Source organism: Haliotis cracherodii, unplaced genomic scaffold (assembly GCF_022045235.1).
Source record: "Haliotis cracherodii isolate W230 unplaced genomic scaffold, xgHalCrac1.p SCAF_2, whole genome shotgun sequence".
Taxonomy (NCBI): Eukaryota; Metazoa; Mollusca; class Gastropoda; order Lepetellida; family Haliotidae; genus Haliotis; species Haliotis cracherodii.
In genome coordinates this window covers 14,956,612-14,968,723 of record NW_027266275.1, presented here as the reverse complement: position 1 = coordinate 14,968,723, position 12,112 = coordinate 14,956,612, and the positions used below count along the sequence as shown (strand labels likewise).

The window sequence follows — 12,112 nt, the reverse complement described above, 5'->3', positions numbered from 1 at the left end:
CAGTGTTAATGGGCATGCGTGGCCTAGTCGTCTAAGGCGCCACGATTCCCTGTGCAGAGTTGCATCCCTTGGACACATCAGAAACCTATGTTTGTGGGTTCGAGTCCTGGTTTGTCCCAGTTATGTTTCTAGGTTTGTCAGCACCATACCCGTGCTCGTGGGTTTCACGTCTGAGACCTGCATCACTTCGGACTTCCCTCCCACATTAAGCTGACACGCCGTGATATAACTGGAATACTGTTAAAAGTGGCGTTCAACCTTCTCACTCACTTATTCATAGCGGAGTTAACTTTCCTAATGGCCATGGTAGTCTGTGTGTATGCAAGTAGATACTGAAGATTAGCCTCTTACAGGCTGTGGGTAAAGATGCTCAGTATGGTATGGTTGTGTCGTCATTTTAAAGTATAGACTGTCTGAAAGTATTTGCACTATCATGTGTATGTCCATAATTTTCTGGAAAAATACCATTAAATACTTAAATAACATATCTAATACACTGTGTTCCTATGTTTGCCTAGAGGTTTCGGAGAATGAGGTTTCTGAGTGAGTGAGTGAGTGAGTGAGTGAGTGAGTTAGGTTTAACACCGCTTTTATTCCAGTTATACCCGGTATCATGGTGTGTCAGCTTAATGTGGGAGGAAAGCCTGAAATGATGCTGCTTGTGCAGATCTGAGACGTTCATCACTTTGGAAAAACCCACAAGTACGGGTATGGTGCTGACAAACCTAGAAACATAATCAGGGTGGACCAGGATTTAAACCTGAAATCATAGGTTACTGGCGTGCCGAAGGGATGCAACTCTGCACACCAAATTATGAAGCTTTAAATGACTGGGCTACCTGTGCACCCAGGCTGTTCTGAAGACAGTGCTAAAATATATTAATATGTTTGAATTGGAAGAAAGTTTGTTTGGTATATGTTTCTTAAGGGTCATGAAGATCCGGGGTAGAATAGGTCTTCAGCAACCCATGCTTGCCGTAAAAGGCGACTATGCTTGCCGTAAGAGGCGACTAACAGGATTGGGTGGTCAGGCTGACTGACTTGGTTAATGCATGTCATCATATTCAGATTGCGTGGATCGATGCTTATGATGTTAGTCACTGGATTGTTTGGTCCAGAGTTGATTATTTACAGACTACAGACTACAGACTCATATTACTGGAATATTGCTGAGTGCGACGTCAAACAACAAACAAACAAACCTTAGGGTCAGTTTTCAGGGACAAATGTCTTGGGGCATTAGACTTCTATGTCTTTTTAATGTTGATATTTTTATCAAATGTTTCATATAATTTTTTATGATATGAATCTGTTGTTTCAGCCAACACTCGTGAACACTCTGTCCAAACTAAAGCGGTCGTTTTCCAGTGCATTTGCAAAGGATGACGGGACAGGAAACTTTCAGACTTCTAGTCCAAAACATTCAAAACGTGAGACCTCCTTCTATAGTCGTTGAGGATCAATTATTGGCAATGAAGGGTTACCTGCTTTAGTTATTACCTGACAGAGTATTAAATAATTGCTCAGTCAAAATCTGCATTCTACATTCTAGCTTGTTTACTGTGTTTACATTTTCTGTCAGTTGTATTCAGTTCAAATTTTTAGCAAAACTGAAGTATTGAGAGTGAGAGAGGATTGTTTTACGGCACTTTTAGCAATATTCCAGCACTTTCAAGGCGGTGTACACCACGGGAAATCGAACCTGGGCCTTCAGAGGGACAAACTGACGTTTCATCCACTAGGCTACCCCACCGCCCCTGAAGTATTGAGAACTACATCAGAATATTAACCCCCAAATGTTATTAATCGATGAGGACTTTAGACCTAAAGACCTAAAGACCATTATGTCAGGATGAGCCTGCACATGGGGGGGTCTTCACCAAGGTGTCACTGTGTGAGGAGGACTTGACTCCAGCTCCTGACTGTCACCCTAACAGTCATTATGTCAGGATGAGCCTGCACATGGACGTCTTCACCAGGGTGTCACTGTGTGTGGAGGACTTGACTCCAGCTCCTGACTGTCACCCTAACAGTCATTATGTCAGGATGAGCCTGCACATGGACGTCTTCACCAGGGTGTCACTGTGTGTGGAGGACTTGACTCCAGCTCCTGACTGTCACCCCTCCAGTCATTATGTCAGGATGAGCCTGCACATGGAGATCTTCACCAGGGTGTCACTGTTTGCTTTTGCAGCTGACACTGAGCTAGCAGCTGACTTTTGAGGACCAGAAAAAATATTCTGTAGAAAGGGGTCGGCTTATCCACTGGATACACTTTCATGATAGTATTTTTCAGATCATGATCTGTCAGAAACATCGCCTGAATGACGGTCTGATAGATTACAACTTCCCGAAAGTTTGGAAGTTGCCACGACTAGAGCCATTATTGTTATAAATTATCAATAAAGTTATTATTATACACCAATGTTGTCATTATTAAAAAAATGTTATGCATGTTACTACTTCCGATAATAAGTTTTCAATTGAATGTTCAAAGTTTATCGTTCTTCATAAACTCCACAATCTTTACATGTAACAATATATGTAATTCACAGCTATAATATATAATCCCCAGATGAAATCGCCAATAGCTATTACGTACGTTTTACAAAGTTCATAAATTGATAGTGAACAAGTGTCTACCTTTACTGAAAGAGGCAAATAAACACTTGAAGTGAAACTGAAAACATTTGAAGTGTCTTCATTTTCCAATAGACAAGTGTAACTGTTATATTTTCAAAGTAAATTGTAAACGGATTAAGTGAAATTAATGAATTCTGTTTATTTCAGAGAGAAGACTTGACACATGGACATTACCCAAAAGTCAAAGTCTTCCTGCAAAGTTCAAATCTGAGGAGTCTACACCTTGTAAATCTTCTCTTTCAAACTTTCTGCGCAAACAATCCCCAAATTTTGGGGAATCAGAATCTGTAATAGATTCGGACTCAGGTATTACAGAAAGCCCAAGCAAACTCTCACACTCACCATCTCTGAAAACTAGAGCTGATGATTCGTTTTCATCTCCAGTGAGTGCGGAAAGAGGATCACATGTTGACAGTTTTTTGTCAGATTTTAAACAGAAGTGTACCAAGGATGTAACAAAGGTTGAAGGTGGTGGCTCAAGTCAGTCCTCAGATTGTGTTATTGTTGTTCCGGAACAGATAACATCTTCTCAAGGTAGCAGGTCCACATGTTGCAGCCAAGAGTCCAAGACAGACAGCTTTACTGTCCCAGACACAGATCTGGAGTACGTTCAGTGTGAGGAAGACGCTGTTGATGCAAGAACATCATTTCTGAAAATTTCAAAACATTCAAGTCCGGAGATTATAGACCTTGAGGAATTGTCAGAATCCTTGTTGTTCAGAAAGGCAAGATTAAAAGGAGATACCGGTGAGGAAGAGGAGGTTGAAGATGTAGAGGAAGAGGCATCACATTGGGCAGCTGCAGGTCTTTCAGGAGAAGCATCACAGGAGAGTCCAGATGATGCACAACTAACCCATGGATGTCGAGTTACTCTTCAGGAATATGTGAGTAGTCTTGTGCTAGGCCATCTCTATCAACTCTCATGTCATGCATATCTGACCTGCTATTTCATTGATATTAATATGTCTACTTTTTTCCTTTGACCGTCCCTTCATCCTGCTGAATATAGCCCAGAGTCTGAATGATAATGTTGCAAGATTCTTCAAGTACAAAACAGACTACCCCCTAAACAAGAAAAGAGGGAAGGATGGAAATTAGCACTGGCCTGCTAGCCAAGCTGATTATTGTTAATGTTAATGGTATCCTAAGCGCTAGTAAAATTTCAAACATTCGTGGCTAGTACATAGTCTTGGTTAATTTCAATCCCTGAGAATGCATGCAACCAATCATGCATGCTATCTTGGAGGTAATCCTAAAGGAAATTTCCTCTGAGACCATATATGGAGCCTCTGTATATAAAGGCTCGGCCTCCTTTATATTTTTTATTCAGCCTTTGAAATAGATAGACAGGACATTAACACACTGCTTTCGATGTTTTCAATGTGATATTTGTATTAACGATTTTACGATCTATCCAAATCTGCAAACTTGTATATGCATATGAGACTTGCACATTTTCATATGACTTTAGTTCTTCTGTTATGACTTTTAAGTGGTATATATCAGCTGCACAGATAATACTTACTCAAAGCCTAATAAGCCAAACTGTGGATTGGATGTGGTGTTTTTGCTCTAGGATGAGAAAGAAGAGGTTCGCAAAAGAGAGAGAAGACTTTCATTTTCCTTCAGTGCTTTCAAGGCCAGGACACAGGCTGTGAATGGAACAAACCAAGATGGTGAGTAATGCATAGCTGACAACGGTCCTGAAGTTTTCCATATTGTTATGAATTTGCAACTAAAGTATGAAAATGTTATTTCTTCCTTAATACGTACAAATAATATGTCAATCTATGAAACAAAAATTACAAGGACTAAATTTTCAATGAACACAAATGCTATGAACATAAGTGCATCTTGTTTATTGATTGGTATATAGTCTTATTTATAGTATTGCATCGGTCCAATCGAGACACTTCACTCATATTATCGGAAGTTGCTGTTGACCAGGACCCTGTTCCACAAAGTGATCTTAGCGCTAAGTCAATCGTAACTCCCTTTCTTTAACCCTGACTTACGGCAATCGTAGCGTTAAGATCGCTATGTGGAACGGGTCCTTGGATCTCGTTCCACAAAGCTATCTTAGCGCTATGACTGTCGTAAGTCAGTGTTAAAGAAAGGGAGTTACGATCGACTTAGCGCTAACACTTTGTGGAACAGGGCCCAGATCATAAAAAAGTACTTGGTGAGCTGACCCTCATGTGTTACAGTTATTTTGTACCCAACTTTACCATGATCATATTGCTACATTTATTTTATACATCCAGTGAACCCAACTATGAGTTATAAAGGCTGTGCTGTGTGAGGGTAGTTTTATCTGGAGGCAGCAATACTGGGGCTATATCATGAGCAAAGATCAACAGTGTCATGGCTCAAATAGAGAAGACTCGAGTGTCTTTGACTGTAAGGTATATCAACACAAGTCAATAAAAGTTTGAGACTCCAAAGCTCTGATTTTGACATATTTGACATCAAAAGACATGAGGGTGAGACTCTGTTTATTATCCAAAATCATTCTTCCAGCTTTTCAGCTTACAATGTGGGGTGAAATTGGGTTTAACGTCGCATCCAAGATTATTGCACTTATATAGCGATGTGCATGCACGTGTGAGTGTGGCTGCTTGTACTAGTCTGGACTGATGCCGCTAGTGCTAGCCCATTGAGATACCATGCCGCAGTTTAACATGAATACCCAACTCAGACACAGTATACTGACTCCGAGCCGACCAGTCCTTGTTTTAGTCCCTAAATGCCGAGCGCCAGACAGGGTAACAACGAGTACCATCTTTAAACGTCTTTTGGTATGACGAGGCCAGGGATCGAACCCCGGACCTTCCTTCCGTTCTCACCCAAGCGATATCTCCTGTGGAAGCCAGTGTTGCATGACAATAACAGTGAACACACAATCATCCAGGTCACACACTGTAACCTAAGCTCATTAGGCGTCTCTTCTGACAAGCATGGGGCACTATGTTACAAATATATGTTATGTGTTAAATAAACTTTATGTAATATAGTCCTGTTGTATGAAAACCTTCTCTTTTTCATAGGGAATGGCAATACAGATTTCAGCCGCAGTTTTCGAGCTAAGATTTCCCCCCTGGACAACAGGTCTGCTGAAGAGGAGCTCCAGAGAGAAATAAAGTCAGTCTATCTTCTGTTAGATGTATATAAGAGGGGGCCTGGCCGACACTAGGCCATACCAGGTTATTTATGTTGTAAGTTACTTAGATTTGAACTTGTGGATCCGGCCTTTCATATCGAGGTCGGAGCTCTTTTATAAGGATTGTACCTTTTTGAGACCTTTAAATTCACATCCCTGCTCAAGGGATGCACTGATAACAAAAATTCTGGATTTGGAGGGGTTAAATTTTTCTTTCCAAATTAAAGAGTTAGAGAAGGTTTGTGTGTATGGGGATTCGGAGATGTAGTCAAGCTCTGATTTTTGCCTGCTGGGGATCTTCTAGAGTAATAAACCCAGAGGTGGTGAGGTAAAATGTGGTTTAATGTCGTGTTGAAGATTATTACACTTAATTGCGATGTGCATGCACATGAGTGTGTGGTTGCTTCTACTAGTTTGGACCAAGGTCGGTTTTATAGTGCTAGGCCACTGAGATACTATGCCTAAGTTTAACATGAAAACCCCACTCAGACACAGTACATTGACTCCGAGCCGACCAGTCCTTGTTTTATCCCCTTAATGCCGAGTGCCAGGCAGGGTAACAACAAGTACCTTCTTTTGGTATGATGCAGATCGAACCACCCATCATCCGCTCTCAGAGCAGATGCTCTATCCACTAGACCACTAGACCACTAGTTAATGGACCCCATACACAGAGCTCACACGGCTGAAACAGACAGTAGCTTACAGGGCTGGGGGGTTGGGATGGAAGGGGAGTTGGTATGGAAGGGGGGTTGGGATGGAAGGGGGGGTAAAGCATTGAGAAAGAAGTGGGGGAACTGCACTTAGTAGAATACCTGAGCATTTTTATAATCTGATCTGTTCTGTTCGTGTAGGTGACTCTTCAAAAAAATCCCAGGAGTCCCTTATGGTGACAAAACTGGTCTGCCTGGGAGAGAAGAAAGTTTCTAGATGTTACACGAGTGTGGCATCGGTTCATTGGCTGTTGTTGAGCTATGACTGTACTCGGCTAGTGTTGTCATGTTTGGCTTGACAAGGATGACATTCGAATTAATAATCCCATGTTTACTGTATGTTATGTCCTATTTGGTTGCAGGAAAGACATGTTTCCCAAGATGGAGATCATCGGCCAGGTACGACATTCAGGGCTTCAGTCACTAAAGTCTACATGACATTCCTCCATCACACATATGTGTTATATGTAGTAGTCACGTATTGTCTGTAAACAAATTGAATTAGGTCATTTATGATTCATGGAAGTCAAATTAATACTACTCTGTCCATGGACGTTGTTAGCTGATGGCCTGATTTGTCATCGTGAAACATTTTCTGGAAAGACTATGGGTAATATTTTGACTTACCATGTTTGGATTACTTGAGGTTTATTTCACTCGAGATTGATATCAGCTGTTGTTTTGTTCAAGTTTAATCTGGGCTTCATCCTGGCCAAGCATGGGGAGGACCTGTTTATTGTTGATCAGCATGCAACTGATGAGAAGTACAACTTTGAGATGTTACAGAGACATACTGTCATACAGAGTCAGAAGCTTATACAGTGAGTCCACTCACTCTCTAACTCACTACCTCACTCACTCTCTCACTCACTACCTCACTCACTCACTCTCTCACTCACTCACTCGCTCACTCACTCACTCACTCACTCACTCACTCACTTACATAACTCGCATAATATCAGATACTTGATGGTAGAACATACTTGAATCATTAAAACAAAATATTTAGCATTTTTCTGGAGTATCTTTCTGAAACACTGTCTTTGAATTGGCCATTGCAGCCCCCAAAACCTGGAGCTGACTGCTAGCAATGAGACCATCCTAGTAGACAACCTGGACATCTTCAGGAAGAACGGCTTCGACTTTGTCATTGACGAAACAGGTTGGTTGCAGTCCATTGGTTAAAGGGGTGGTCGGGTAGCCTAGTGGTTAAAGCGTTCACTCGTCACGCTCACTCACTCACTCACTCACTCACTCACTCACTCACTCACTCCACAACATGCGCACCATATTTTACGTATATAAATCCATAAACTAAAAAAATATTGAAGGCCATTCTTACCCACCTACTGTTTAGACGACCCGTGAAGATCCAGGTTAGAATAGGCCTTCAGCAACCCATGCTGGCCGTAAAAGGTGACTAAGCCTGTCGTAAAAGGCGACTAACGGGATCGGGTGGTCAGGCTCGCTGACTTGGTTGATGCATGTCATCGATCCCAATTGCGTGGATCGATGCTCATGATATCAATCACTGGATTGTCTGGTCCAGACTAGATTATTTACAGACAGCAGACATATAGCTGGAATATTGCTGAGTGCGGCGTTAAACAACAAACCAACCAACTACTGTTTAGACAAATGAACCATGGCAACAAGATCTGATGTGGAATTTAATGAATGTCTTACGTTACAGCCCCTCCCACCTGCAGAGTGAAGCTGACGTCAACGCCAGTCAGTAAAAACTGGAACTTTGGCAAGGATGGTGAGAACTCCTTGCTTTATGTTACCATGGATACATTGTTACTATGGTTATAATCAACTGTTTTAAGGGGGATAGAAGTCAGGAACAACTGAGGACATGGAATCGTAGCTTCTTGATACTTATTTTTGTGTCATTAGTAAACATGTCTACCTAGCTTGCTGGGCAACTTTGTTTCCAATATGGTGTGAAAACATTTATTTATTTTGTAATTTTATTGTGGCTATTTACATTTATATGGTTATAAATTTGGGAAGGTCCTGTGATGTTCATATAGGCAATGTAGCAATATAATATATGACAGTAATATTTTAGCCAACAGTAATATACTACTCAAAATTTGATAAGGATCATAGATATTTTTCTTAATAAAAAAACAAAATAACTGCATAACTGGCAATATTGTGTTCAAGTGAAATCAAAAACGTCTCCAACACACGTGCACGTGCATTTCATGCCATGGGAAATGTGTTTCACATCACAGTTCATGCTTTTGCTACCATTGCACGATTTCCAATCAGGCAACGGTGTCTGATTCATTCTGAAACTGTAAACTCAATTGAGTGTTTACACTACGTTTATCTACGCAATGCTCCCTCAACGTGTAAGGCGTCATCTGACGAGAGAACAACTGGGCAGATGTATTGGAATGCTTGATGCTGGCTATTCACAACGTGACGTTGCCAATGCACTAAACGTCAGCCAGAGCGTTGTAAGCAGGGCCTGGTCCCGACAGCAAAATTTTGGTACAGCAGCACACCGACATGGGAGTGGTCGTCAGAGGTCGACAACCCAACGCCAAGATCATTTTGTGGCTCTTCAGGCCCGACGTCATCCCTTCTGGACAGCAACCAGCCTACGTAACGACCTCCTGAACGCCTCTGGGGTGAATGTGTCCACTCAGACGATACGGAATCGTCTTCACAATGCAGGTCTCTACTCGAGAATGGCATGTGTCTGAATCCCCCTGAATGTTCGACACCAGCGGGAGCGATTGGAATGGGCTGAAGATCATGTCACTTGGACACGGAACGATTGGGTTCCAGTTCTGTTCACCGATGAGTCCAGGTATTATTTGGACTTTACAGACAGGAGGCAGCGGGTGTGGCGACGACAACATGAACGTTTCCATGATGCCAACATCAGTGAACATGACCGTTATGGTGGTGGTTCCATCATGGTCTGGGGTGGAATCAACAGAGATGGAAGGACAGATCTTCATGTCCTGGAGAGAGGAACAATGACGGGGGTGAGGTACCGGGATGAGATCCTCGATGTGTACGTCAGACCCTACGCTGGTGCTGTTGGCCCTGAGTTCATCCTGATGGATGATAACGCCCGTCCTCACCTCGCCAGGGTGGTTGAGCAGTACCTTGAGCAGGAGACAACTGTCCGCATGGATTGACCAGCGCTCTCGCCGGACTTGAACCCGATTGAGCATGTCTGGAACATGCTGCAGGTTGCCCTTTCACGCCGTAGAGCACAACCCACGACTTTGGCAGAGCTCGGACATGCCCTCGTGGAAGAGTGGAACAACCTTCCCATTGGGAACATCCGGGTGCTTATTGACAGCATATCTCGACGTTGTCAGGCCGTCATTGATGCAAGGGGAGGTCATACTCGATATTGACACTTTATCGACTAAGTGTAATGATGGACTATCCCTCATAACTGTGTAATTCTTTCTCTTGTTTGCTGTTAACATTTTTTAATGAAATGCCTTTTGGTGTTTGCAGATTTCAAACATTCCATATTGATACAAGTTCATGCCGTTCATGAATTTTCATTCATAACATGACACGTTTCTGAGTCAGAGTCATGTCTTTTGTTATGTTTGTGGTAACTTACACACATATCACCTAGTGATCCTTATCAAATTTTTAGTAGTATATTTGAGCTAACAGTAGAATTTGAGCTTACAGTTGTATTCGAGCTAACAGTTGTATTTGAGCTAACAGTAGTATTTGAGCTAACAGTTGTATTTGAGCTAACAGTAGTATTTGAGCTAACAGTTGTATTTGAGCTAACAGTTGTATTTGAGCTAACAGTTGCATTTGAGCTGACAGTTGCATTTGAGCTAACAGTTGCATTTGAGCTGACTAGTATTTGAGCTAACAGTTGTATTTGAGATAACAGATGTATTTCAGCTAACAGTTGTATTTGAGCTGACAGTTACATTTGAGCTGACAGTAGTATTTGAGCTAACAGTTGTATTTGAGCGAACAGTAGTATTTGAGCTAACAGTTGTATTTGAGCTGACAGTTGTATTTGAGCTAACAGTAGTATTTGAGCTAACAGTTGTATTTGAGCTAACAGTTGTATTTGAGCTAACAGTAGTATTTGAGCTAACAGTTGTATTTGAAACAGTTGTATTTGAGCTAACAGTTGTATTTGAGCTAACAGTTGTATTTGAGCTGACAGTTGTATTTGAGCTAACAGTTGTATTTGAGCTGACAGTAGTATTTGAGCTGACAGTTGTATTTGAGCTAACAGTTGTATTTGAGCTGACAGTTGTATTTGAGCTAACAGTTGTATTTGAGCTAACAGTTGTATTTGAGCTAACAGTAGTATTTGAGCTGACAGTTGTATTTGAGCTAACAGTTGTATTTGAGCTGACAGTAGTATTTGAGCTAACAGTTGTATTTGAGCTAACACTTGTATTTGAGCTGACAGTTGTATTTGAGCCAACAGTTGTATTTGAGCTAACAGTAGTATTTGAGCTAACAGTTGTATTTGAGATAACTTTAGTATTTGAGCGAAGGGCAGTATTTGAGCGAAAGGTATTTGAGCAACGAGTAGTATTTGAGCAACGAGTAGTATTTGAGCAAAGAGTAGTTTTGAGTATCACTTATCAGGAAAGAAACAATTTGTGAATTTATTGAGGAGTGTGATTATCAGGATTAGTGGCAATGCAAAGTGCCTCCTACTGATGTTTTGGGTTGGCCTGTCCACAACCAAGTCATGAAAGATAATACACTAAGCAGCTTTATCTCCCTGCAGACATAGAGGAGCTGATCTTCATGCTGACAGACTCGCCAGTAAGTACAGCTGTCATCATGTTCCTATGTGTTAACAGTGCTCCTCTTGTAACATTGCAGAACCATGATTGAATGATCATTGCATTTGTCACCACTCACCCCTTTCCATAACCTTTTCGTCCCCTATCGATGAATATTATATGTGAAAATATGACCAACCAATCACAATGCGCAAATGACTTTAAGTACTTCTGTCAAAGAATCCCTCAGGAATAATTTTTGATTTTACATTTTATGTCTTGCATTTAAAAATATACCCAAGATAAAGGTAAATGTGTTCAATCATTCTGCATAATACTGTAAGTTGCATTGTGTTTTCAATAACATCTGAAATATATATGATATTTGTGTGAAATATATGTGAATCATTATACAACAAGTTGACAATTCTTTTAGCTATGCCCGTTTACTCTTTGACGGAACCCAGTCGCAAAACTGGCCACAATAGGGACACAAGTCGCTATTCGGCTTGTCCCGGAATAACACGAGTTGGTCACGAATGTGATCATTGAAGACAGGGGAGACAACCTGAAATACCTGTGTGTGGGCAGTCATTGGTTTATATGCCCTAGGCATCTACACAATGTTGTGACCATAAAATTGTTTATCATATAATGGGTAGGTTTCTCGGCAGGATAAAGCCAACGGATAAAAACGATATCCGTTGGGGTCATATGCGGATAGAGATGCAAATATCAAAGGTCAAGTAGGGACTACTTTCACTGTTTATAAACAAACATGGCGTCGCCCTTGTCATTCGGCGATCGAGTCAGAATTAACCATCGGGAATCTGGATAAA

The 12,112-nt window shown here is 41.4% G+C and overlaps 1 protein-coding gene across 1 annotated transcript in view; it reads left to right on the top strand.

Annotated features, from left to right (window-relative positions):
* Nucleotides 1–12,112, top strand: part of LOC139468747 (mismatch repair endonuclease PMS2-like) — a 32,608-nt gene that overhangs the window by 16,534 nt on the left and 3,962 nt on the right. Inside the window, exons 14-22 of the mRNA XM_071250873.1 lie at nucleotides 1,322–1,430; nucleotides 2,791–3,527; nucleotides 4,220–4,319; nucleotides 5,691–5,784; nucleotides 6,879–6,915; nucleotides 7,207–7,337; nucleotides 7,578–7,678; nucleotides 8,210–8,278; nucleotides 11,276–11,313. Of these exons, the coding sequence (XP_071106974.1) occupies nucleotides 1,322–1,430; nucleotides 2,791–3,527; nucleotides 4,220–4,319; nucleotides 5,691–5,784; nucleotides 6,879–6,915; nucleotides 7,207–7,337; nucleotides 7,578–7,678; nucleotides 8,210–8,278; nucleotides 11,276–11,313 (1,416 nt within the window). The remainder of the gene's footprint in view (nucleotides 1–1,321; nucleotides 1,431–2,790; nucleotides 3,528–4,219; nucleotides 4,320–5,690; nucleotides 5,785–6,878; nucleotides 6,916–7,206; nucleotides 7,338–7,577; nucleotides 7,679–8,209; nucleotides 8,279–11,275; nucleotides 11,314–12,112) is intronic.